Here is a 27,486-nt window from a genome sequence, read left to right on the forward strand (position 1 = left end):
TGGTTTTGTGAACTTGGGGGAGTTATTTCACCTCTCTGAACCCTCACTTTCCAATCTGTGAAACGATTGTAAAATGCAGGGTAGACATAAAATTGTCCACCAAATAAAGGATAGATAAAAACAACAAAAGTGTCTACTTTATATAAAGTTATTGTGAGGAGTAAATGAAATAATATACATAAAGACTCTATATATTTTCTGGCCCACAGAAGCACTTAATAAATGCCAATGGTAAATAAAGTCGTATTGGCTTCATTTTGAGTAATGGAATTTCTGTGTCTGGAGGTCAGTGGGGAGCTTGTGCCGTGGAGGTGCCTAGTAACACAGAGGAAGCGCTATTAACACCTTGAGTGAGTTGAAGGAATAATAATTGGATGTCTGGCTTTTTGATCGCTTGAACCACTGTGTCAGAAGGATGTGTATTAATAAGATGATGACAGGTGTCTGCAGTGCCCTCGTCTGCATCTGCATTTTTTGTCTTAAATGAGAACTAGAGGTATGCCAATCAAATTTGCCAGTGGCCTGAATTTGGGACGGGTAACTAGTATAGTGAATTTGGGAAGGCCTCAAGACCTTAAGTGATGCTATATGTAACAGTATATGGTGTTTTCTTTTTAAAAATGTTTTCTGACAATTCAAGTAATACGAGGTTATTGTAGGAAATAGGGGAAGTATGTTAAAGTGAAAAACCCCATCATTGCCATGCTCACAGGTAACTGGTTAACATTTTGGTGTATATCCTTCTAGAAAACAAACAAGGGATGAAGCTACACATGATGTTTTCCAACCAAACAGGATACAGTTAATAAATAGTATTATAGCATAATCCTCAGGAGCCCGGGGTGTAGAATCAGGGCCTGAGCAAAACCTGGATCCCCCAATGATCCTGGAACAAATTACCTCACAACTCTGCCTCGGTGTTCTCTCTTAAAATGGGATGATACCAGTACCTGTATTGATACATTAGATAACTCTTAAGTACTTAGCATGTTGCCTGGGATCTGGTATATTTATTAATATCAGAGACATAGTATTTAGACTTTTAGGGCTAGGTAGGCCTTAGAGGTCATCTGCCAGAACCCGCTCATTTTACAGGTACAGGAACAGAGACTCAGAGGGAGGTAATTTGCTTAACGTTGTAGAGCTGACTTTTTAGTAGATTCAGGTACATCCTAGCTCCTCTTTGCTCAGATGCCCCCTCTGAAGCATTTCTGTTTCCTGGCCTCCTTTCCCCTTGCCGTAGGACATGGTAGTCTTGTTTTGTGCTTTTGTAATCCTTTGTACGTACCTCTTCTGAGTACAAACATAGGTTTGGGTTTGTGGTTTTATACTTTTGTCTCTTCCACTAATCTGCGATCTCCTCAAGGGCTTGGCTAATTTTCCAGCCTTGTATTCTCAGAACCAAGCTACTTGTTGACAGCTGTTGAGGAGTCGGTTTCTTAAATGAATGTGTTGTGGATGCTGGGGCAGAAAAGCTAACAAGCAGTGGAATAGTGGCCACATTATGGGAAGGGATAATTCCATGTGTGTCGATCGTCTTACGAGCATTTATTGAGCACTTACTTTGGGAAGATTTGAGCCCTACAGGGGATGCAGTGCCACGCAGGACAGACTTGTCCATTTCCTTATGGAGTTTACAGTCTAATGGGGAGGACCGACACCAGTTAACATTACATTTTATGCTTGTAATCGTACTGAGTGCGAAGAAAAAGGGTGCCAGCAGAGCCACGAGTGGGAGCCCTGGCCTGACTAGGTGGAGAGAAGAGGTCAGGAAAGGTTTTTCTGAGGACCCAGTAGGCTTAGATCTGAAGGATGAGTGAGTTAGCTAGCCAAAGGGGGGTTGCAGACATGGGTATAGCAATAGCATGTGCAAAGGCCCTGAGGAGGGAAGGAGCATGTCACGTTCTAGGAATTAAGGGAGACCAGGACAGCTGAGGCTGGTGGGATGGGCAGAGTCCAGCTTCTAGAGGGCTTTGTAGATCATATGACAGGTTTTTGATTTTAGCCTGAGAGCCGTGGAAAGCCTGTGAAATATTGTGCTTAATTCTGAATACTTGTTTTAGAGAACAGTGGACATGAGAATGAAAGGTGACTGGGATGAGAAAGGATTGAAAGCTTGTGTCCTGTTTGGACTGTTTAGTCCAAAGAAGAAACAAAGTTAGATGATGTGTGAAGGAATGTGATGCACAAGAGGAAGTAAGCTTGTTTTTTGTTGCTGCAGAAAGCAAACCTCAGACTAGCAGATAGATGATCAAGGTGGCAGATCTTGTCTGAGTGTCAGAAACAGCTTCCTAACCCCTAGAATTTGGTGTCTCAAGGGATGGAGAGCAGTAAAGGGAAGGTGTGTAGGCAAGGCCTACTGCAAGGCCACCTGTCAGGGAGCTTGTAGTAGGAAGTCCATGCGTGGTGGGAGTGGCTCTTAGGCCTTTTTATGCTCAGAGTTCCATAAATCAAGGAATGTCAGCACATTTCATTGTGCCTTGCAAAAGATTCAGCAGATCTGGAACTTGACTTTTATCTCTTTCTTTAGTCTAAACATTCATAAATTTGGGACTTTGTAAGAATAGATTTGTAAAATGGAGCAGGTCAATACTTAATTAATAGTAAATACTCGAAGTTGGTATTTATTAAATTATTTAGATATAGGAGTCCTGTAGTTGTCAGGAACAAACAAATGTTGTTATTGGTAGGTTAGCCTGAAGCTGACAGTCATGGCCAAAAGCAAGCTGATGTGTAAATGGAATCCGTCATTTCCAGCTAAGGGGGAAATAACATTCCAAGAGAAACCAAAATGCCAGAATAATAAGCCCTGGCTACTCAGGGGATGTTTTTTATTCACGTGTAAATTGGAAGAGAAGACCAAAGAAAACAGAATGTTTGTTCAAAGAAAATTGGCTGTTTCTTCTCCTGGGAGAAGTTTGGACATGACACACGTAGCCACATCCATGTTACAGAAATAAGCAACAGGCAAGAAAATGCCGAGTGTTGTAGCCTGTAATTGGTGATCAGATGGGGACCTGAAAGGCAAGGAGAGTTGGAAATAATTGTGGTAGAAGTGATGGATGGAGCAGAATTCTCATTTGGAATGGAAACGGGAGTAGGAATCATCTCCAAGCCATCTGAATCTGGGGGAGCAGCGTGAGGGGGAGGATGACAGCGATCCAAGCACTCTGGGGTAGAGCAGTAATGAAGGTTTCTGCTTCCTGGGCATGGGCTGGGATGCAGCCTCCCATGTGTAGTCACCAACAGGCTTTGTTGATGGAGAGAGAGGATGCGCTCCCCCTCTCCCCTGTTCTTTTTGTGTGGATGGACATCTAGGAATAAGGATTGACTTAGCGTGCACACTTCACAGGGTGGGTTTCTCTTCCCTTAAAAGAGACTCCCATTTGTTCATGTTCAGCCCCACAAAGGTTTCTCCCTTGATCCTTACCCTCATCTTGGTTGAGTGGATGGTGAGGTCTGGTGTGTGAATGAGCTGAAATTTTTGTGTTTTGTTCTGTTTTGTTTTTTTCTTTTTGGAAAAAAAAAAAAAAACTGAGTCAAAGAATCTGATTGCAGACCCTAAACTGTTGCTTGACATATGGGGCATAATGATCTCTGCAGGGAGAGATGCAATTCTGTGGGCAGTCAGGCTTCACTCTGAGGTTTGTCTTCATGGACTAATGCATCTCTTGTTGCTCTTGCCTTTTGGGAACAACACAGCAAGCCGAGGCCACCAAAAGAAAACACCAAGCATCCAGTGAGACTCCCCCAGTGAAACGGAGGAACGAGGCATCATTTCTCCCGGCCAAGAAAGCTGCTGCTAAAGAAACACAAAGGACTTTTAAGGGGAAGGCACGGAAAACGTTTTCTCCGAAGAAATCTTTGGTTGGTGTGAGTGATGGACCCCGAGAACAGAAACCGTGCGTTAGGACTTCATCGTTATTTAAAAACAACCCTGAAATCCCAGAGCTCCACAGGTATGTTCAGGGGCACGTGTGCTCAGGAATAGGAGGAGTTAAGTGTATTCTGCCTTTTTCTCTGTCGATTGGAACTGACGCCTCGGTTTTGTTCGTCATTTGCAGACCTGTAGTAAAGCAGGTGCAAGAAAAGGTGTTCACTTCAGATGCTTTTCATGAACTGGACCTCCACCCACATTTAGTAAGTATCACTCAGTGTCTTGTGTGATGGGTTTTTTTCAGTGTGGTTAATTTCTTGGGAATGTCTGGGAAATGACTTTTAGGAAGAAAAATCAAAGAATGGTTATTTCTGCTCCAAATTAACCTGAGTGAAGTTAGATTGATAAGATGCTCTTCTAGGACATTCCCAGTGAGCCTAGGTTACTGTTCACTGTCCTTATCTCCACCCCCACCCCCTTTTTAAAGAACTAAACACTTTCCTAACCTAATTCAAATTAGGCCTGGGGCTCCACTTACTGGACTCTAGGACAAGCTCCTAATTAGTGGGTAGATGGGACGTGGAGGCTGATCTGGGTGGCAGGGGTCACAGTGACCACAGGAGAGGAAGCTGAGCTGGCATTTTCATATCAAGGGTAGTCTGTTGTTAAATTGAATGAAGATATTCTACAAACAAATGGATTTTTTTTAATTTTTTTTTTTTTTGACCGTGATGAAGTTTCCACTCTTATTTATGAGTAAGAGAAAAATGCATTAACTTTCAGGGAGTCTGGATTTCCTTTGCTCCTATGGTCACAGCTCACTGCTTTAGGGTTATTTACATAAGCTGTTTTCTTACCTACGGGTTTGAGCAGGGACATCGAGCAGGTTCGTGCTGTGGACATTTGGGGATGGATAACTCTTTGTCACGGGCACCGTCCTGTGCACGGTAGGATGTTCGGCAGCACTCCATGACTACTCACTTGATACCAGTGGCATCCCCTGCCCCACTTGGGACAACAAAAATTGCTTCAGACATTGCCGCGCGCGCGCGCGCGTGTGTGTGTGTGTGTCTATGTGTAGGGGGGCAGGGGGGGATGGTGGGCAGAACCACCCCCAGGTGACACTCACTGGTTGGAAGAACTTCAACATGGCCATCGGTTTTATCCCAGTATCTTCTCCTTCTTTGCGTCCTCATTTGCATAAACAAATATGTTTATATTTGTGCCAAAAAATCGGTAGTTAAAAATATTTATTTTGTGTGTTCTCTTTTAGATTTCCACAATAAATACGGTCTTAAACATGACTAGTATGACCAGGTAAGGGTTCCAGGCCATTGTTGCTTTTGTTAAGACTTGAATGGGTATGACCAGTGAAATTTGAATATCTGTGGAGCACAGAGCAAATTTGTGTCTTCGTATTAGAGAACACTGCCGGATTGTTGCCCATCCAGGGCTTGACACACCACTTAACCGCCCAGTTCCCCCACTTGTTAAATGGAGAGACTGAGTCCCCAACTACTTCTGTTGTCAGCTCTGAACCGGTCCAGAAGATGTCTGCATGTGATCCCGCTGCTGTCCATGCTACCCTAAAGATAATATGTCCACAATATAGAATTTACCTGGTCATTTTTTAAAAATTTTTTATTGTTATGTTAATCACCATACATTACATCATTACATCATTAGTTCTTGATGTAGTGTTCCATGATTCATTGTTTGTGCATAACACCCAGTGCTCCACGCAGAACGTGCCCTCCTTAATACCCATCACCAGGCTAACCCATCCCCCCACCCCCCTCCCCTCTAGAACCCTCAGTTTGTTTTTCAGAGTCCATCGTCTCTCATGGTTTGTCTCCCCCTCCGACTTACTCCCCTTCATTCTTCCTCTCCTATCTTCTTCTTTTTCTTTTTTCTTAACATATCTTGCATTATTTGTTTCAGAAGTCCTATCTGGTCATTTTTTAGTAGTAAGAAGTAGAGGCAACCAGAAAGATTAAATACTTGGTCAGATATAATGGAATATTGAAAAAAATTTTTTTGAATGTTTAATAGTAATGAGTCTTGGAAAATAGTAAAAGATGTAGAGAAGAGGTGAACTTCCTTTTTGTGAGTATGTATGCTTTATATTTTACATTTTACTAATCGTCACATTTTACTTATATGTACAAGTTAATAAGAATCTTGAATAAAAGGAGGACCCCCCTTACCCATTTTTTTTGTTCAGTTTCATCAACCAAATTTAAATGAATTCTGTGCCCTTTTTGTTTGTTTTTAAATACATGTGTGGACACACGTTTTAGTGTGTGTATGATAGTCACACCTCAGTTTTTTAGAGACTGGGAAGCAGCTCCAGGCTATCTGGATGGCTCACAAGCTTCCTGGTACTCTCTTGCATGGGAATCTTTCCGTCACATCTTACTGTGTCTCCCTGCCTGTCACAGGAGGCGAGGAGGGGGCGAGGGGGGCAGTATGCTCTCGTGGTACCTCCAGCTTGACATCATGCCTGTGCCATTTTCCTTTTTAATCTGTTTGCTAGAGCCGCCAGTCCCTGGCTTGCCTCAGCATTTTCAGCTGAGTTCCAGAAATTTAACTGAGGTTTTATCCCTCCAATCATCAAAAGTTTCTCAGCACCTTCGCTTGAATGTTTAGGTGACTTCTGAGGTAGCAGTTGGCAGATGCAGCAAAGCATGGGGGCGGGTGTGATTTGTGTATCTTGCATCTCTGCCTGTAAATGGGAGAGGGTAAAATATTATAGTTCAGCATGTGTTCGTTCTTTTGTGTGGCCCAAGCATTCAGAAGCAAAGTATTCCTGCGTTGCTGGAAGGCAGAGATGCCCTGGTGAGATCGCAGACAGGCTCAGGTGAGTCGTCACTTAACTTCTGCCCCCTTTCCCCTGATACCTAGGCCACACTCACATAGTAGGTTCCATAGTAAAATGTCTGTCTGTGGCGGCAGTGGCTTTGTTTTGTTGGGGGAAGGAGGAAGGCCGTGCCTGCTCTTGATGAGCACCCCAAATTTGTTCCCCTAGTGAAAGGAAGGGGGTGGTTGGTTGTGCTGTGGTCAGGAACGATCGGGAGGTAGTCAGCTTCTGCCAGGGCTCTGCCCAGTCCCACCATCTGTGACCTGAGCTGCCCTCCTCACTCCAGTGGGGGATGAATATTTCTGATACTAAAGCACAGCTCTGGCATGAGCACACACTGTTTGGATGCCAGTTGTTTTGCTCTAATACGGAACACAGGTTTTGCATGTTCCAAAATTGTCTGTAGACTTGTTCTTCTGCCCCTCCTGTGCCCAGAATGGCAGGTTGGCTATTCACCACGCCTCCCAGCTCAGCCACCATTCAGGTGGGTGGAAACCCGAAGCTTTTGCTTCGTGGTTTCTCCACGGTCTTTAGAGGCTGGCTCAGGGTTCAGACTGGCTCCTAAGCACATCAGTGCCGTGCGGGTCGTTCACTTAGCCATAAAGCTCATTTGCACGGTTAAGGATGACTTTCAAGGAGTTTTCTAGCTTTGAGGGGTAGTCCTCAAGTTGAGGTTTTGTGTAACTTGGGAAATGTGTCATTGTCTCCCTTGTTAGCTGGATAAAGGAGCGGAAGCTGCAGGTTTTTTGGGAAGTACTGGATTTACAAACAAAATTGGGGGTTGTGGCAGACAGGTAAATTCCGTTTTCGCCTCTCTTGGATGGTAGGATGTGCGCTTTTCCTGTCCCGAGTTGAGTGCTACCCAAAGGTAGCAGAGCCCATTTTCTTTACTGTCTTTGCTATTCTTAACATCTGTAGGGTCTGTGATTTTAATTGCTTTTGTACTTTTTTAAAAGGTAAAACACTTGCCTACTGCATCCCTGTGGTCCAGTCTCTTCAAGCAATGAAATCAAAAATACAGGTGAGTATAGTGTTTTTCTGTTATTGCTCATAGTACATAAGCAGCATTGACCTGAACCAAAGCAGTAATTCTGGGACCAAAAGAATCTGTTTCCATTTAACATTATTTTCTTCTTTTTGATTCATTTATTACATAAACACATTGCATCTGAGGATTGTGCCCAGAGTAGAATAGAATAACTATATTTTGTAATCATCACGGCAGGTCTAAGAGGAAACGTGTAAAATACACGTTCCTCGTGTCAGACGTTGTGCTGGATTCTTTGCCTGTGTTGTATATTCTTGAATCTTAAACACCACCCCAGACCCAGTGAGTTACAGGTATTACTATTACCCTAAGTTTACAGAAAGAAATGGAAGCTTGGGGAGCAGTGGTGGAATACTTGTCTTTAGTTGGGAAACACATTTAGTTAGTGCCTGGGCCAGAGGGGCCAAAATTGGGTTCCCCAGGTCCTGTAGGAGGCACGTTAACTGCCAGGCTCCAGAGGCGCAGGCATCATTTGAAGACCCAGCCCAGAGTCCCACAAATACGTCCTGATTATCCTCAGTGGAGAGGATGTGGTGAGATCTGAAATAGGAAGTGAGGTGGGTACACAAGCAGAGGAGAGGAGTCAATTGGCTACTTCTTTTTTTTCATTTTGGACAGATAGAATTAGGCATGTGTCCACCCTACCTGATACTGAGTGACAAGCAAGTAGTGATAGCATTGGATAATAGCCCACAGGCTAAAATGAACATCCATGAGTACAGACTGACAGAAACAAATTATTGAGTAAATAGATAAGCAGACGGGAGGAGGACAGACCCTTTGTGCAGTAGAATTCCAGTGGAGAAACATAGAAGTGATGGAGTAGAGCATCACTGTCTGGCCATTGCCTTAGTAATACTGTGTCACACATCACAGATGCTGAAATGAGGGGGTGAAAGTCTGATGAAAAATGGGATATTTACCTAGTTAGTCTCAAAGGATCTCCCTACAAGATACGTCTTAATCACAAAGGGCAAACAGTCACTTTACGTTGGGGAGCCTGGCTGCTACCACTTCACCCAGGCAATCAGTGTGGGCATCCCCAGTGCTGGGACGTGTCGGCCTCATGCACCTCCAGATAGGTGCCCAGAGGACACCACGCCACTTCTGTGGTTGTCCTGCCCCAAAGGTGTCACCCGGATTTAATTCTGAGCAAATATCAGACAAACGCAAATCTAGAGACCTTCTCCAACGCAGCTGGCTGATGCTGTTCGAAAGTATTAAGGTCATCCAAAACAGAAATGCTGAAGAACTACCCCAGGTTAAAAGAGACGAAGGAGGCATGACAGTTCAGTGCAACATGTGGTCCTAAACTAGGTCTTGTCTGGGAAGGGGATGCTGCAAGGTCAGTCAGTGAGGGCAGATACGGGCTGCAGATTAATTCACAGTTTCACATCAGTACTGATTCCCTGGTTTTGATCATTGTACTGGGATTTTGAGAATTAATAACCGTATAAGGAAGCTGGGAGAAGGGTATAAGAGTTCTTCGTACTATTTGTGTAATTTTTTTGTAAGCCTAAATTTATTTCGAAAGGAGTTTTTAAATTGTACTTTAACTTTATTTAAATAATTTTAAATCAGTAAAACAAATCCTACACAACATCCAAGTGATGGAACCTTACATAGACATTAAAAGTGGTATTTTTTTCAATTTCTCTTTGTGAACTTGACAAGTGTTCTTGCATATGAAATTGAAAAAAGGCAGGGTACAAAACAGTATGTACAGTTTGATCTGATTTCATAAATAATACTCTGTGTGTGTGTGTGTGTGTGTGTGCGTGTGCGTGTGCGCGCGTGCGCACATGCACGCGTGCATAAAAAGACAAGAAAGAAACTATTAATACTGGTTTCCTCTGAGTTGGATAAGTGAGGAATTTATTTCCTACTGGTGACTGATTTTTTCTTCCCATTGGGCACTTTTCAGTAAGATAATTCATATAAAGGATTTAGCATTGTACTGGTACCTAGTTAGAGGAGAGAGGCCAGGTATTACAATAATGTGGGAAAGTCTTATCCATTTATAAATTCTAGGAGAATTTCTTGCTAGTAGTGGGTTTTTGTTTTTGTTTTTTTTTGGTTTTTTGTAAGGTTGGAGAGTTGGGGAATATTTGAGCTGGCATGGTCCTGTAATTCCAGCCCAATGGTCTCATTTCATAGGCCGGTGACCTGAGGACAGGAGAGATTAGAGTACGTACCTAAGGGAGGCCATGTGGTGGGCAGCTCTGTTCAAAGCCTGGGTGCGAGTGTGTCTTTAGGCAAACCCTTTCATCCCTCTGTGTCTCAGTGACTTCACCTGTTGTGTGTGTCTCCTGGGGTGACCCTGAGGCTCCTGAGCTAATGCACGTGGAGCGTGGAGAGCTGGTGTCCAGCTTTTAGTAACAGTACCTGCTCATGAAGCGGTAGTTGTCACTGTCCAAAGTGTGGGCATGTGGCTAGTTTGAAAGGCAACGATTTGATTTGCTTATATCTGGATACGTTCACCAGCCATGTTGTCATTTTTATTTATTCTATTTCAAAGATTGAAATATTCTGTAAAAAGAGTTCTCTAAGTCCAAATTTAGTTCATTTATTTCAAGTAATATTCAATAGAGACCCTTGGAGTTCATTGTAAAATGATTTGACCTGTAAAAAACCTATCTGGAGGGAGCAGCAAACTCAAGGCACCCAGCAGAGTCGTAAATTACTTTGGTGATGGAATGGGAACGGATTGCTTTTCTGTGTTTTCACTCTTTCAGTTATTTGGGCTCTGATTTTTTTTAACAACACATCCATCCTTCTTTACTCACTTCTGCCCTGCGAGGAATTGATTTTTCTTTCTTCTTCTCTGTGTAGTAACACCTTTTGAAATGTCAGAATCTCCTAACGTCACATTGTGGCACGTTGATACTGTTGTACTAACATGTTTACCATTCCTCGCCTAGGCCTCGCAGACTTGATGTCGAGTACAGACGGCTCTAGTTTGAATTCCAAATCCTTTTCTCCTTATGTGTAAATGTTTCCTATGCAAAACATGAAAACCATGCTTGTAATTGAATCTGCTCTAAACCTGCACTTAGCTTCTGCACCAACATTGTTTTGATTAATTCCTAAGTGTCTGTGAGCACTTTAGAGATGCAAGACACCACTGACTTTGAGACCTTTATTGGGTTACTTTTTTTGTTTTCTCTTACTATTATCTTTGTTATTATTTTTTTAGATATAACGTATATGTTAAAAAATTAAAAAGAGTACCAAACAGTACATGGTGGGAAGTAAGTCTTATACCCCCTCTCCCCTACGCAGCACAGCTCTCTCGGGGTGCGGGTTGCCAGGTCCTCCCGGGGGCTCATCTCTGCAGAGACAGCAAGTGTGAGCGTACAGAGTTCCCTCCCCCCTTTAGCTTCTGTGTGTGTGTTTTTCTCTTGTGTTTGGTTTGATACACAAGTGGTTGCTTGCTGTGCATGTTGTGTACCTTGCTTTTGTTCTCTTGATATGTTTGGGGATAGTTTCTTAGCAGTGCCCTGCCCATCTGCCTTGCTTTTTTAATGGCTGCCTAGTATCCTGCTGCCTGTCGCTACCATAAGTTACCATATCAGTCCCTCCTTGGTAGAATTTACATTATGTCAGTATTTTGCTACAAACAAGGCTTTTCTACATACTGCACAGTCTGTAAAATGTTTATTTTTTATGCGTACTTACGGGTGCATCTTTTAGAGAAATCCCCAGAAGTGGAAGTGGCCTGTTTATTTGGTAGATGACGCCACAGTTGAACTTCCAATGGGTGAAGCCACCCTCCCCGCAGCAGGGCACCCAGGAACCCCTGCTCGCCCGCGCCCTCGTGACACCACCCGCTGTGTTGGTTTGGCTCATTTGGCAGACATTGGAGTTGAACATCTCACATGTGTGAAAGCCATGTTTTGAATTCTTAATTTCCAGAAATTGGCTATTTACGTTCTTTCTCCATTTTTCTACTTAAGTTGTTGTGGTCTTTTTATTTTTATTTTTTATTTGAATCATAGACCTTTGTAAACTACGGAAATTGGGCCTTTCTCTTATGTGTGGCATGTTTTCCCTTCATTTTGTCATTTATACTTGATTTCGTTTAGGTATTATTTTCCCATTCTGAAGTTAAAAACTTTTACATAATAGAATTTATTAGTGTTTTCTTTTATAGTTTCTGAGTTTTATGTCATCTGTAAAAAGGCTCACTTGATTCCACCTTGACTTTTCTGACTTTGTTCTTGAAGACTGAATAATTTATCTTTTCCCTACTGATACAAAATGCACCTTATTTCCTGTAATTCTGTGCATACTTGATTCTGTTCTATTTGCTGTTGTAATCTCAATTTATATGCCACTTTCAATTTTTTTAAATTACGTTGGTTTTAAATTGTTTTAACATCTGATGTTTTTCAGACATATTTTGGTTATTCTTGCACATTTATTTTTCATAGGAACTTTGAAATCAGCTTCTCTGAATATAAGTATTATATATGTTGTGTGCATATATGCATATTTGTGGCAGTTTTGTTAGGTTTGCATTACATTTGTGGGTTGACTTAGGGTTAGCGTATTTGTGATATGGAAGCATCATATCCAAGAATAGGATACATTTTCCCATTTATTCAAATTTTATTTTATGCTCCTCAGAAGTGTTTTAAAATGTCTGTCACAGATTTTGAACATTTTTTGTCAAGCTTCTTGTTGCTGCTCTGCTGTGATTTTTTTTCCCCCTTCCACTGTATTTTGTAACTTTTTTACATCAGAAGGCTGTAGATTGTGTATATTAATTTTGCATTCAGCTACTCCACTGAGTTGTCTTTTTTGTAGTAGATTTTCAATTGATTCTCTTCAGGTTGGTTTTTTTTTTTAAGGATAAAATATCATCTGCTAACAATGACAGGTTTACCTCCTACTTTGCAGATTTATACATATTTCTTTCTCTTGTCTGATTGCATGGGCTGGATATAATAATTAGGGTAGTGGGCATCGGAGTCCCTTTCTTAATGAGACTGTTGCTGACGTGTGCAAGTGGCCACCCTCGAGTTCTGTCCACCTGGAGGCCTGTGACCTTCATTCGTCCACTCACAGCACTCCTTTCCTTCTGTGTCAATAGCGCAGTGACGGCCCCTATGCCCTGGTACTGGTGCCGACAAGAGAGGTAAGCAGTCTCACCTGCGGGATGGGTAGTAAGCAGGTACTTTCCTTTTGGAAGTAAGATCCTTTTGAATTTAAAAGTGGGTTTTACCATTTTTCTCCCTGCTGCACCCTTACCTTTGCCTGGGGCCATCCTTTTGGTTCCCATCAAGAAGAAAAATTCGAGTACTCTTTTTGAAAATCATAAGCTAAGTATGGAAAAGCATTTCCTTATTGTCTAAAAACCAACGACACTATAAATTTCTATACTTTTAAAAGGAATTAAAATAATTACATTTTCTACTTTTTTGGTTTGTTTTATAACTTAATTAAAAATTAGAGCATTCGACCCTAAAATAGACTTTTTTTTTTAAAGAGGCTACTGTACCAAAAATTTTACTTGTTCTTCAAAGTTAAGCTTCTTGACATTTTTCTTCTTTCTTGGTGGAAATCCTTCTATCTGATCTATTTTATTTGCCTAGAGAGGGAAGTTTAGATCAGGGTGTCTGTTTTCTATATCAAATGATAATCCCTTCCTTGCAGAGAGTTGATCATGGAGATGGAGGTTTCTACTTAGCCTGTTATACAGCCTGCAGTGCCCTATCTCAGCTCAGTCCTGTGAAGGAGCAGGCATGAAGCTATTTAAATTTTTACAGCAGCAAACTTGATACTTCCCTAGGATGCATCATGAATACTAAGCATATGGAAGCTCTATGCGTATCTTTGGATAAAGGGATTATGTTGAGGCTTCTTGATAGTTGTTAATGGTTATAACCTACATTAATTTTCACTTTCTCTGGTTTCCACTGGGCTTGTTGGAATTTGTTCCTTTAATAAACTTGGGGAGTGACCACCTCTCAGTGCTCTATTTGGCATATTCGAAGAGTACCTCCTACGACCTTTAAAGCAGTGTGCCCAGAGGCTAGCCTCTTGACCGCTATTCCAGGTTACTCCCTCCTGCGTATTCTGTTCTCTGTCTTCCTGAAGGGAGGCACATTCAGGGTGATGCTGTTCCGCTTCTCCATCCGTGTGCACCGTAGACTTGTACTTCTCTGTGTGGCACTCTGGGAATTTGAGCCAGCAGAGGGAGCACAAGACACTATTTTTGTACATGTCCAAGGAGTGGACGCAGTATCTCTGTCCACATTCTCCAAACTGACAGGTTCCAGAAGGAGTGTAAGAACAAAGTGTATTGTTCTGAGTAGATGCTGTATATCAGATTTTGTTTTTCTTAAATCTTAAGGTCGGAGTTGGAATCCTAATCACTTTACATTGTCTAAAGGTTTTTAAAAGGTTGGGGCTGAGGCAGGGCAGGGGCGGCGGGGGCAGGTGGGAACAACCTCGTTCATTACTTGTAACTTTTCACTCTTCACAGCTGGCTCTGCAAAGCTTTAACACTGTCCAGAAACTGCTTAAGGTAAGGTGAGCCGTGACTTCAGTTTTATCTTTGTTTTCCTTGACTTTTTGAGAAAAGAAAAGTCTACCAGTCTTATCTTCATCTTCAAAAGGCAAGGAATTATTTCAGTTTTTCTGGGTTCCCTGGGTTTCTCTGCTCTGTCCAGGTATAATTTGTAGGATTTTACTGATCTAGACTTTACTAACTGCTGATTTCTAGCTTAGTTGACTAGTGTTTCCTTTGCTTATAGTCCTGTGGTTTGTTCACCATGGTCCCTGGCAAGCCACACGTGGAGACTCACAGGGACAACCACGAAGTGATCACATGGAAAGCTACGGGAGAGCCACACGTAGGGTTTAAGAAAGAAGCGAGAGAGGGCTTCAGAGCCAAAGTCTGCCAGCCTACCAAATTAGATCGAGAATTGATCTTTCTTTTGTCAGGGGTGGGGAGAAAGGAAGGTTTGTGCTTGGGTTTTATTGTACCCAGAAAGGAAAAAGAGGCAGTAGACTTAGGGAAATGTGTTTTCAACTCGGGCTCCATGGGGAAAGGCAGAGAAGCTACTGGAATCATTTGGAAAGCTCCCATTTCTCTCACTGTGCTAGAAACTATAGAGCTGTAATTTAAGTGACTGCTGCTAGTATCCACAGCAGGGGCAATGTCTAGGAATTGTGTATGCACAGTCACACCTCCTACAATGAGAAGCCTGGGTCTTCCCTTCCAGCTTCTCTAAGGAAAAAGAATTTGGAATCAGTCTCTGTGTCTTCAGTAAAGGGGGCTTTGATGGGGCACCTGGGTGGCTTACTTCATTAAGTGTCTGCCTTTGGCTCAGGTCATGATCCCAGGGTCCTGGGATTGAGCCCCACATCAGGTTCCCTGCTCCGCGGGGAGTCTGCTTCTCCCTCTCCCATTCCCTGCCCCTCACCTTATGCTTTCTGGCTCTCTCTCTGTGTCAAATAAATAAATCCAATATTTAAAGGGGGGGGCTTTTCACTGATTTTTGTCTGATATCATTCCGTAGCCATTTACCTGGATTGTGCCTGGAGTGTTGATGGGAGGAGAGAGAAGGAAATCAGAAAAGGCCAGGTATGGGGACCTTTGTTATCCATTCCTGTTTGGATCTGTCTGTTCTGCTGTCCTATTCAATGAGATTTGGTCCTTCTAAACCTGGAGAAAGCATTTTCTCAAACTGTGCTTCATAGTCCCAGAGCATAGGGACAGATTGAGGCAGCAGGGAGCGGTCACTTCCTGACGGTGTTGTCTTAAGAAAGACTGATGAACCTACAAGGGGTTCTCTTCTGATGTGGTTGGTAGCGATGCTCACTATACTCTTAGGTTCTGCCCCCCACCCCAGCATCCCTTAGTCCCCCCTGTTTGGTGTCCATCCCTCTTGGCAGTTCTCTTTTGTCTGCATTGGGAGTTTAGGGTCTTATTGTTTGGCTCTGCAAAAACAAGATCATAAACTTACATAATGTTCTAAACTTTGCTTTTTATATCCAAAACACTGATTCCTAGTTCTGTATTAGAAGTGGTAATGGGGGTCAGAGAAAATGTTGCAACAGGTAAATCCCAAATTGTATGCTTTTTGAAACATTTTATTGTATCTTTTTTTTTAAAGATTTTATTTGAGAGGGAGAATGAGAGAGAGAGAGAGCATGAGAGGGGGGAGGGTCAGAGGGAGAAGCAGACCTCCCCGCTGAGCAGGGAGCCTGATGTGGGACTCCATCCCGGGACTCCAGGATCATGACCTGAGCCGAAGGCAGTCGCTCAACCAACTGAGCCACCCAGGCGCCCTATTGTATTGTATCTTAATGCTCAGTAGTAACACCCAGTCCTGTGTGTAGTTTGTAATCAGGAGTAAATATTAAACTTGAAACCTAAAGGTATTGGTTAGATTTGATTCAGCTATAAATAACAACAACAAACAACAGTGGCACAAACATATGGCAGTTTTCTTTTTCTTTCACATTTAAGAAGCCTGATGGTAACCCATCCCAGGCTGGCATGGTGCTCTGGTATCAGGATCTAAGTCCCTTCTATCTTTTTGTACCACTAAGTGAGGCTTCCATTTTTAAGGATACTCCATATTCTTAGCGAGTTGTTAGAGCTCCAGCCATTACATCTTGTTCCCTGCCAGCGGGAACAAAGATAATCATACGTTCTCCCTCCAGAGATACTTGTGGTTTCTGCATATTCCCTTGGTCCTTCTATCCCATGCTTGAACATAGGTACACGACCATACTTAAGTTCAAAAGAGGCTAGAAAATATACTCAGCTAAAAATTGGAAGCTTTAATTGCTATGGAAATATGGGGTAAAGGATGTTTGGGAACAAGAACTTAGATTTATTCTCCTTAGTCTGCAGGACAAAGCTGGGCCCCCATTGTATGGAGGTTACAAAAAAGATTCGGTATAAGAAAACCTTCCAGGCGTTAGATCACATTTGTGTGGGATAACTCCTTTAGGTTGGAGGTTCCCTGGCACAGAAACCTTCAAGAACAGGCTAGATGACCGTCTATCTGGAATGTTCTAGAAAGAAAGGATCCATGGATCAGAGAAAGGGCATTGAATTATATAGTGAAGATTCCTTTCAAATTTAAGATTTTATGAATTTAATATAATTTTGGATCTTAATAATTACATTCTATATGGAAGAAACTTTGGAGGAAGTTGGAAACTCAGGTACATCTTTGTACCCATTTGTCATCGCTTTTGTCATGGCTTCACCCTGTGCATGTTGGTACTAGACATGAATCTGTCTCCTGTGCCTATTTCTGGTGTTTTCTATTGATATAGGCCCGTTTGATTTACTTTCTTTTATGATATATAATTTTAAACAGACTCCGCAAAGGAATAAATATCCTTATCTCAACTCCTGGGCGACTGGTGGACCATATAAAATCCACAAAGAACATTCATTTTCGTCGGATACGGTGGCTGATTTTGGATGAAGCAGACAGGTGAGCCTCACCCAGAAGCATGAAAAGCAGCAGAAAAGAGCTGCTTCTGCTGGCTCATTACAGTCTTTACTTTGCACGTGGAGTAAAATTCCCTCTCTTGAAACCACAGAATCTTGGATTTGGGTTTTGAAAAGGATATCACAGTGATACTCAATGCTATAAATGCTGAGTGCCAGAAACGACAGAACGTCTTGCTGTCGGCGACACTCACAGAAGGTGAGTTGAAAAGGAATGCTCTTTGTTCTTAACCAGGAGGGAAGACGCAGATGTAACGGGTGTCATTTGTCCGCAGTGGTTCTTAGCGCTGGGGGCAGAAGCTGAGGAGGCAGGTGTCCCTAAAGCACTGCCTTTTCAGACTCCTGTCTTGCCTCCCTCTTCCAGTCACATCAGGCTCTCCCGTGCTCCCCAGGGTGTGGGACGGAGGGCAGGGCAGATCCAGAACCACCTCAGTTAGGAGAGTGCTTCCGGTGCTTGTGGCCGGGCGAGAGGAAGAGAAGAGGCTGGCTCCCGTCCATCCAGAGGTTTCATGAGGTTTTTTTGTGGGTATCAGCCTGCCTTTCTCTTTAAAGAGCGTTGACCCTTAAATAGAGACCTAAGTTCATTTCTGTCTCTGTCTTCATGAGATGGACATTCTGAGCTCTCTCATAGACGGGGCACTGAGGCTTGGCAGTCACCCTCAACACAACCCAGCTCGCATGTTCTCAGGTCTGGTTTACACGTTTTACCGGCCCTATGACAGTGTGCACATACCAGTTCTCAAAATGAATCCTAAGTAACGTTAATTTTGAGAGATAATCCATGATTCTGTGCTCAGAAGTTTGGGGAATGCCACACGTTTCCTCCTGCTCTTAGAAATTCCTGGTGTGTGTCAGCACAATAAAGGTTCTGAGAAGACCTGTAAACCTGTAAAACCCTATGACAGAATCCTGTGACACCCTTTTATCAGTAGATAGAACTGTAGAACCCTTCCAGGGCGGGGCGGGGGAGACAGCTGTTAGTGTCCCTTTCAGTGGTCTTGCCCAGGTCACAGCTGAGAAATGCTGGTGTGGAATCAGTGGGCCTCCTCCACCAGATCGAGCACAGGGCAGGCCCTTGCGGCCCTGGTGTTGCCCATAGGGAGCCTTTTCATCAGCCTGGACGTGTGGTGTGGGGGGTGCGCGTATGAGACTAACCTCACACTGTGTGCCTGTCACCTGTTTTGCCTCTTTCACTTTTGCTCCAAGGTGTGACACGGCTAGCTGATATCAGCTTGCTCAATCCGGTCAGGATTTCTGTCCTCGATGAACACCGTGGCCAGTCTGACCCAAAGGGCAGAGCAGTTCCTGAGGCCTCCCCTCTCCCAGCTGGTGCTGAGCCGGACAGCTTTGCGATTCCGGAGAGTCTCGATCAGCATGTGACACTGGTTCCCAGCAAACTGAGGCTCGTCTCCCTGGCGGCCTTCATCCTACAGCAGTGCAAGGTGGGCCCACATGTGAGGCCCACACTCGAGGCCCGGCTCAGTCGAGGGAAGAAGGTCCCATTTTCTTTGTGTCATGTGTTGATAGCAGCGAACTGAGGGACCCTCAAAAAGTTTTCCAACTCAACTGTGTTCATGAACGCAGACCTTACCAGTCAGCAGTTCCAGGGTTGTAGTAAAGAACCAGAGGTCAGGGATAGCTGCTACGTTCTACATGAAATCTGCCCTAATCCTCTTCTGGGCCTGAGAACCAGGAGCGTCACAGGTAGCAGAAACATCCTGAATGTGGGCAGACGGAGGGGCCCATGCTCGTGGTTTTGAAAGAATCCCAGTATTTCTGTGTTTACGGGATCGCGTGCTAACTCTCCGTGGTATGTGGGAGAGTAGTGGGTGCAGGGGCTGGAGGGTGAAGCCTCACGTCTGCTGCGTGCACGGCAAGCCCTGGATGTGTGCAGAGAACAGTAGCGCACAGCCCCAGCCTACAGCGTGTGTGTTTGTCTCAGATTTGGGAAACCCGGTCGAAGTTACAGCTCTACCATTTTCCTTTCATCTCCTCTTTGTAGCATGTTGTATCAGGGTTATTTTTGTAAAATCATTCAAAGCTGTCTGTCCCCATTTCCAGATGGGGCTGGCAGGACTGTGTATTTTAGAGAATGACCTCATTTTAGTGTCACCTGATCTTAAAAACGTGGTGGTTCTTTCCCCCCTTTGTACCGATGTAGTTTGAAAAAGACCAGAAGATGATCGTCTTTTTCTCGAGTTGTGAGCTGGTGGAGTTCCACTATCACCTCTTCCTACAGACCCTGCAGAGCCGCTCCGGGGCCCCGGCGTCAGGGCCGCTACCATCTGCCTCCACGCCATTAAAATTCCTGCGGCTGCACGGCAACATGGAGCAGGAGGTGAGCACCGTGCCGGCCCCAGGAGTGGAGGCGGGTGTGTGTCCTCCGGGGTTGGCGCGGCCTTCCCTCTCGGACCCCACTGGGCTGGGTGGGGACGTGCCCCAGGTGGGCGACCTGCTGGCACTGGAAGCAGACCCCATGGCTGCATCAGCGGCGTGGGCAAGGGCGTCTATTGTTTGCATGCGCTCTTGCTCTGGGAGCTGCCCTCTTCCACCTGAGAGAGCTCACAGGCCCGTCTTGGCCCGAGTCTGCCTCAACCAGCTGTTAAGGCAACAGAGTACCACTAAGTAGCTGGCACCAGGGAAGGGTTTTGCCTTTTTAGTACCCAGTGTGTAATTAGGGCTTGATGTCTTCAAATTAAGAGCATTAATGGAGCTAAATTGTGGATCCCATATGGTACTGCTGAGCGCGACTGCTGTCATTGTCAACAAGATACAGCGCTTTCACTCTTAACACCTTGGTTGGGAGAGGGGCTTCAGGGTCTCAGCTCTGTCTCGGCTCTGAGTAGTCCTGTTGTTCTGGAAGAAGAGAAGAGCGTCTCCCTGATTTTAGATTCTGAGCCGCATGGCCCTCATTCCGTTGAGGGGGTCGGCGGAGAGCAGACTGAGGGGATCACGCTGGCGTGGAAGGAGGACGCGCAGGCCCTGCAGGGGGGAGCCATGTTGCCCCAGGCGCGCAAGACGGTGAGGGGGAGACGACCAGGAACGGGAGCAAGACTTGACTGGAAATACACAGCATCTTTGGAGCTGAAGGAGACATTAAAGTCATCAAGTCCAGACCCCTTCTTGTGCCTGCTTTTGTTGTTTTAATAATTAAGAATGTGGAGCCTCAGGAAAGGGAGCTTGCTCAAGGTCACCCAAGGACATTGCTTCTTATTTACCACAAGTTTGGATAGACTTTCCTGAGTAGTCCAGCCTTTGTGCTTGGTTTTCAACTTCAAGGTCCCTGATTCAGTTGAGTTTGTAGATTTTATAATTTAATGCCATTTACAGCGTTTGTTCCTCATCCTCTGGGTCTTTTTCACCTGAGACCTTCTGCAGGGCGGGTGGGAGGGCGACGAGGGAGCTGGACACAGGCCCGGGAGCATCTAGGAATTCGAAGAGGCCATGCAAAAGCTCTGTAGTGAAATTATTTCAAACCGTTTGCCTCACGTTCGAAGGGCAGTGGTCCAGCAGGGCGCTCACGGCTGTCAGCTCTGGTCCTGCCTCTGCCTTTACCGGCTGTGTGACCTCAGGAGAGCATGTCACCTTCCCGTGCCCCAGTTAGCCCGTCTCTCAGAGGGAGGGGATACTGGTACGTACTTCACAGGGTTGGCGTGGTGAGGCACTAAGTGAATGCAGAGTACATGCTCAGCGTAGGACCTGGTTCGTGCGGGTTCTGTGGGTGTAGGTGCTGTTACTACTGTTGTTCTCGCTCTTTCCCGAATGGTCAGTCTGCCACTTGTGTTGTTCTGTTTATTAAGTATTTAGCCTTCATGGCCTTCTCATGAGATGGGTAGAAGGTGGGAGGCAGTACCTCTAGATACCGTTCTACTGGCATTCTCATCCCTTGCTAAGCTAAAACCAGCCCAGTCCCATCCTCCTGGCCGCTGCTCCATGTGACCTTAGTGTGGTCTCCCTGGTGGTTGATGCGGCCCTGACCATGTTTGTGCGTGTTAGGGAGCAGTTGCCATTTGAAGAAGTTGCCGCCTGATTGCTGTGAGGAATGCTCCGGGTTTGGCAGTTTTTTCCTTACTCCAAATCTGAATACGTTACGTCCAGTCCACAGGACATCTCACAGGCTTTTATGAACTTTTCCTGATTTTTTTTTTTTTCCTCATTTTCAGTCTACAATGTATCCATTAAACATGACGCTTCTAAAGACCGTGAAGCACTCTGGGCAAGTGCAGCTGTCCTCCCCGGGGCCTGGCTGCCGGCTCTGGAGCACAGCTCCCTAGGTGCAGGTGCCAGCCCAGTCCTCTGCCGTGTGCACGTCACTTGGGCAAGAAGTGACCTCACCTTTCTGTGCCTCAGCTCCTCCATCTGGAAGTGGGGGTGCTGATAGTACTGCTCCTGGGGTTTTGTGCAGATGAGGCGAAGGTCGGGCCCGCAGAACATAGGCCGTGTGTGCTGGTTGTCATTACCCACCGTGCTCAGTGAGCTGTGCCCAGACCTTCCAGTCACGTGACCAAGGAGATGCACGTGAAGGACCAGAATGAGGTACACCCCAGTGGCGCGATGGCTGTGCCCAAGCGGAAGGAGAGGCGTCACTTTTTCCTTTTTCCCACATGTTTAGTGATTTGGTTGTATTCCTTTTTCTGTTGCTGACAGACAGACACGGCCAAGTCTGAGCCACTCACCGTGCTGTGACTCGGGCCACGTTGAGCATGCCCTTGGCAGGCCTTTCGAGTGGACACCTCCTGTGGTGCAGGAAGACTGCCTTTAGGGTTTTACCCCAAGGGAGTGATGAAACACGTGTGCAACAGATTATCTGTGAAGGTGTTGATCACAGCATTGGGTGTAATAGCAAACAATCGGAGACAACCACAGGTGCCCGTCACGGGGTATTGACTGAGCTGAATGCAGATTTGTTGGCACGAAAGGACCTTCGTATCCTATCGGTACAAGAACATGTTAATAGTAGAAGCAGCGTACTGCTCTTCCTTAAGAAGCCACGTCTTGGGTCACATGCCCAGAAGGGGTTGCCTGTGGTGGGGTTTGTTTGCTTTGAGTGGTGGGACAATTTGGTTTTCTTTCTCTGACTTAAAATATATAACTTTTTCCAGTTGAAATATATGGTTTTATAATTTTTAAGTTTTCTTTAAAATTCATTTTTAAAAAATTGCTCTGTAGGAAAGGTGGTTGTTCTTCATGCCTCTGGACCACCTGTAGAAAAACGTGTTTAGAATAACTTCTGAGTTGGGAACCGGGAGTGCAGTAATTTGTGGCCTGGGGCCTTGCCTGCTCCTGGTATCAGCTGTTCCCAAAGGGTGTGCCCCCCCAGCCCTGTCTTACTGAGATGTGCTGCCCCCAACACTCCACTACTTTGTTACAGTCAGAGAAGTCTAGTCCCAGAAGGACAGGGTCTGATGGGAAGATGGGAAGGATCTACTTCTTCCTCTTTCTTGGTAAAGCCTCTCAGTGCCTAGAAGTAGACCTAGCAGTAGGAAACAGGGGAGTTATGGGAATCTAAGTCTACTGTGCTGGGACTGACCTCGGAGTCGTAAGGCCGTGTTTTTCCTTGTTTTTGTAGGAAAGAACAGCAGTGTTTCAAGAATTCTCACATTCCAAGACAGGCGTCCTTCTTTGTACGGTATGTACCCCTCTGCACTCCACGGGGAGGCCAGGACCCCCTGCCTTTCCTCTTGCCAGGTTGCCTCGCAGCCAGCCCCACAGGGAGCTGGGCTAGCAGGGACTTCTGGGTGTGGCGGGTCGCCTTGCACTTCTGGTGTGTCACCTGACTGTGCCACCACGCAGAAGTCATGCCAATTTGCTCACTAATAGTGGCAGCTGTTGGTCTGAAAATGTGTGAATCTGGGCGATTTCTATCCACCAAAAACGTGTAAATTACAGCTATCGGGAGTAATTAGAGCTGAGAAAGTCTCTTCGCAACAGAACCACTCTCCTTGCCTCTGCTCGCCTTTTTTAAAAGGAATATAGATGTGCTTGGACAGATTTTCTTTGCTGTTGTCTAAAACTGTTATTTGCCCTGCAGTTTCTGGGACCAGGTCATTCAGCCTTGAGTCCTGGCGGGCTCGCACAGCCGCCGCCTGCAGCGCAGAGCTGGCCTCTTGGATGCGCCTCTTGTGTGCTCTTTTGAGATTGAAAACTCACACCTTCGGTGCCCTCTTCTCTGGGGATTCACTTCACCATGGTTGTCGCCAGCTCCCAGGATTAAAGTATCTTGCCCTCTTGTGCCATCTTGGGTGGTGTGACTGAACCCTCACCTGGGTGTCTGAGAAATCCCGGTCCATGCAGTCCTGAAGTTGCACTGAAACCGGTTCAGCCAGTGGGCGAGCGCCGGGCAGAACAGACTGTTGGCTGTTGTCTAGGCCTCGCTTTTTCGTGCAGTTACCTTTTTTTTTTTTTTTTTTTTAAGATTTTGTTTATCTGACAGAGGGAGAGAAAGAGCACAAGCAGGGGGAGTGACAGCAGAGGCAGAGGGAGAAGCAGGCTCCCTGCAAAGCAGGGGGAGCCTGATGCAGGACTCAATCCCAGGACCCTGGAATCATGACCTGAGCCAAAGGCAGACGGTTAACCAACTGAGCCACCCAGGCGCCCATGCAGTTATATTTTAAGGAACCCCTGCTCTGCATTCAGTTTTCAAGGTAACAGGCATTGTCCTCTTCCCAAACGCAGGGTTTATGAGTGAGTACGGCTTTGTTTCTTCTGCACGAGGCGGCTGCCCAGTCACCCATTTATCACAGGGTGCCAGTTCTCACACGAGTGTGGCAAACCGTGGCTCTGTGACTCGGTCGTGCAGATCTGTGGTCACTCCTGGCATGCCTGCCTCCTGAGGAAGACCAGGTCTGACCAGTGGCCCTACCCTTTGTGAAGCCCATCCGCAAATCAGACACTTGTGTTTGCGCTCAACCACCTGTAAAGGCCGGTTCTACAGTGAAGATGAGTCCAGATCTACTTGACAAAGAAATTTGTCAACAGTCCTAATTGTGTCTAATAATACTTGCTGGATCCTGACCCCTTCCTGTCTCCTTTGTCTCCGTTTTCCCCCCTTGTTCCCTGCCCTCAACCAGACAGGCTCCTCTTCCTGCTCCCTGAATGCAGCATCCCTCCTTTTTCTGGCCTTGGGGACCTCGTACGTGCATTCCCTCTGCCTGGGAAGCCCGCCCTGACTTGGACTAGCCCCTCCTTAGGCCTCCACTTCAATTTTAGTTTTTCAGGAAAGTGAACTCCGGGAACCCCAGTTTTTCCCCATTAGGCACTCCCACTGCACCCTGCGCTTCTTTATGGCACTCATCACACCTGGTCTTAGGTGTCGTCCCCCCAAGATCATGAGCCCCTAGAGATGGACTGTGTCTTACCTGCAGTCCCCGGTCAGTGGCTGGCGCGGAGCAGGTGTGCATACACACTCAGTATTTGTGGACCGAACAGGTGGATAGTTGGGGCTCAAGAAACACAGCGTTGAACACCAGCACTATCTCCCTGCCTTTTTCTGAAGACTGAGAGAGGCTAAAGTTATGCTTGCTCATGGGAGTAAGTCGTCTTTTTCATACACACGATGTACCTGAGGGGTGAATGTTACGGGTTGTCCGTATCGAAACGGGAACAGTAGGAACCTTTGTGTGGGAGTTTAAGACAGGAACAAAATGTTTTATCTTTGACCTTTAAGATGTTGGGTTTGTCCCTGGTGGAAAATTTTCAAGTCTCCTGGTGTTTTTTACAGACATGGGTCAGCTCTGGGTCTCAAAGAGGACTCCAGGGATTTGAAGTTCAGTGTTTTGGTTGGTTTTGGTTTTGGTCTTTTTGGTAGGTTTACATGCGAGTAAAGGTCATTCTTTTTTAAAGTAATTCGCAATGGGGTCAGAAGCCTATGACAGCTTTCCTTGTTTCGACTGGCTGATATCTGCAGACAAAGTGAGTTCAGCCAGACAAAGAGCGCCCCTGACTTGGCAGAGAACAGCACCCCCACCCCTCTGTCCCCTGCCAGTCCCGAGTGCCGCACAGAAAGCTGACTCTCACTTGCTGGCAATCTGATTTCACTAAAGGTTCTTGGTGTGTGTTTGTTTGCTTGTTGAGGAACCTTCCAGTATGCTGACCTGACAGCCCAGCCTCACCTCTTCTTCATTGTGTGGTGAAGATTACTAGGGAAGGGCTAGGGGGTGGAGGGGCTCACTTCCAGCCATCTCTAAGCCCGGCTTCGAGCACATGGTCTCTGGTGATGAGGAGCTCTTCCTTCACCCTTTCCCAATTCCTGCTAACTCTGCCATGTTCATTTGCTTCAGCCTGAAGCTTCTGGTGCCCGAGAGCTGTAGGCACAGGAGACCTGCTGCAGTAGATCATGGCTAGGTTGGGGAGGTGCTGTCACTTTGTGTCCTTTTAAGCAGCCTGTTGCTTGCCAGGCCCTCTGCATGCTCTCCAGGAGCCTCTGTCGTGTTAATGAGGAACGGGGACCGCGTCAGGACAAGGCAGATGGAGAACCGGCTTCTTTCGGTAAAGAGGAATCGTGTTGTTAATTGTGGCAGGGGGATTTTCCCTCCCCTTTATACCATACTTTTTGCCATTTTGATTTCTCATCCCAGGATCTTTTAACGAGCTCAGGAGACTGAACGTCTGTGTGAGAAGTTGGGAACTGTGGTGGAACCAGTCAGAAACTCCCAGTGCTGCTAGTTACTTTGAAAATCCCTCCCCCGATCCATTTTCCTCCCTGCCGACATTTCTGCTATTAGGAGCAGTTAAGGGTGTGGGTGTGTGTGTGTGTGTTTTCTTTCTTTCAGCTTAATTATGAACATCTTAAAGCAAGGACCTTTCTAATTTTATGCAGCCTTTCAGGACCTGGTACATGACTTTGTGTACTGTGGGTTCTCAGTAACTGTGTGAGGCCATGCCAGCGTAAAGCGTAGGCAGAAGTGAGAGGCCAGGCTGGGCAGGAGAGACCAGTTTGTGAAAGAGCGGTCCTTGCACATTCGAAATATAAGTTTGTGTGCTCCAGAGAAGTAGATCGAAGAAGCAGCCAAGTCAAGAAGGGAGTAGGGATTAGCAGGAAGGAGCCTTTTGAAAGTTCAAAACCCACTTTCCTAAATGGAATAAAGAAATCAAAGGAATCAGGAGATACTGGGTTACGTACAAAATATTTCCTCCTGCTTCTGGTGAAGAACTCGCCTTCAGCCAAAGGAGGGGAAGGTGGGTTTCAACACCATTGTTACGTGGATGAGTTGGTAGAGGGAAGTACCACGGAGTGACTGGAAAATGATACTCCTGAGCCACCTCCAGTCGTAAGGCTGACACTGGGCTTTCTCACGTACATGCGGCGCTCCCTGCTTGTCCCTGGATAAACAGAGCGCGGTAACCTTTCTCCCGGCACGGAGGGCCACTCCCAGCTCCCCTTGGTCTGCTGGCTGGTTCTCCGTTGGACTGCGTCTTGGTTGGCCATCCAGCACAGGCTTTCTTTTAGAAGACACCTGAATCACCTGTGCTGTTTTCCTCCACCTTCTCAATTTTTTTTTTTTTTTTGTCTTGAAGCACACTGTTATGTCTGTGCAGTTCTTAATTTCCCTCCTCCTGGGGAATTTCCACTGTGCCAGGAGGCTGGGAGACAAAGGAGGCCAGGGGGTGAGACCGTGAGAGTCACAGGAATGTCAGTTCACCACTGACAATAAATGTAGACTTTGTTGGTTTTCTCTGGGGCATGCTTTTGAGGTAAAGTTTCTCTTTTCCACTTTATTTCATTCGTGTTAATGGCAAGACCATTTGGAGATGGTCGGCTGTTTACTCAGTTACGCTAACTCATGTTGCCAGTTTTTTGGCGGCTCCAGCCAAGATCTCTCGCCTCTGACAGCTTCTGCACTCTCTCCTTCCTCCTCTGATTACGCAGCCCAATCTGTCACCCGGACAACGGGGGCCTGTACCCCGCTGATGGCTTTCCACACACGGCAATAATGACTTTTGGCAGGCCGGGGAGGCAGCAGAGGCGAATTTGCTGCGTCCCTTGCTCAGAGAGCCGGCAGGCCCCCTCTCCCTGTTAGTAAAAGCACTTTGTGAGGTTCTTGGGTAAATAAATGAGTCATTTTAATCCAACTGACAGGCTGGCACCTGAGCAAGCTGCCTTCCATCTGTACTCCTTGGTCTCATGGAGGCAGCCAATTGTCAAGCCCTGGGCCTTCAAGGCCTCACTGTTGAGTGTCTTTCAGAACTGACTTTAGCAATTCTTTTGCCCTAATTAG

General features: G+C 45.7%; 1 protein-coding gene across 2 annotated transcripts in view; it reads left to right on the top strand.

The window, feature by feature from the left end:
* DDX31 (DEAD-box helicase 31) overlaps positions 1–27,486 on the top strand; it is a 69,918-nt gene that overhangs the window by 1,690 nt on the left and 40,742 nt on the right. The window contains exons 2-14 of one of the 2 annotated variants that reach the window (XM_025888068.2): positions 3,703–3,959; positions 4,065–4,140; positions 5,151–5,194; positions 6,667–6,737; positions 7,694–7,758; positions 12,881–12,925; positions 14,276–14,317; positions 15,315–15,379; positions 17,133–17,252; positions 17,362–17,468; positions 18,476–18,711; positions 19,431–19,607; positions 22,839–22,898. In XM_025888068.2, the coding sequence (XP_025743853.1) occupies positions 3,703–3,959; positions 4,065–4,140; positions 5,151–5,194; positions 6,667–6,737; positions 7,694–7,758; positions 12,881–12,925; positions 14,276–14,317; positions 15,315–15,379; positions 17,133–17,252; positions 17,362–17,468; positions 18,476–18,711; positions 19,431–19,607; positions 22,839–22,898 (1,365 nt within the window). The remainder of the gene's footprint in view (positions 1–3,702; positions 3,960–4,064; positions 4,141–5,150; positions 5,195–6,666; positions 6,738–7,693; positions 7,759–12,880; positions 12,926–14,275; positions 14,318–15,314; positions 15,380–17,132; positions 17,253–17,361; positions 17,469–18,475; positions 18,712–19,430; positions 19,608–22,838; positions 22,899–27,486) is intronic. The other variant, XM_025888069.2, reaches the window with a different exon arrangement.

This window comes from Callorhinus ursinus, unplaced genomic scaffold (genome assembly GCF_003265705.2).
Source record: "Callorhinus ursinus isolate GAN/ISIS: 27379988/994484 unplaced genomic scaffold, GSC_fseal_2.0 scaffold24, whole genome shotgun sequence".
In the NCBI taxonomy this organism is placed as follows: domain Eukaryota; kingdom Metazoa; phylum Chordata; class Mammalia; order Carnivora; family Otariidae; genus Callorhinus; species Callorhinus ursinus.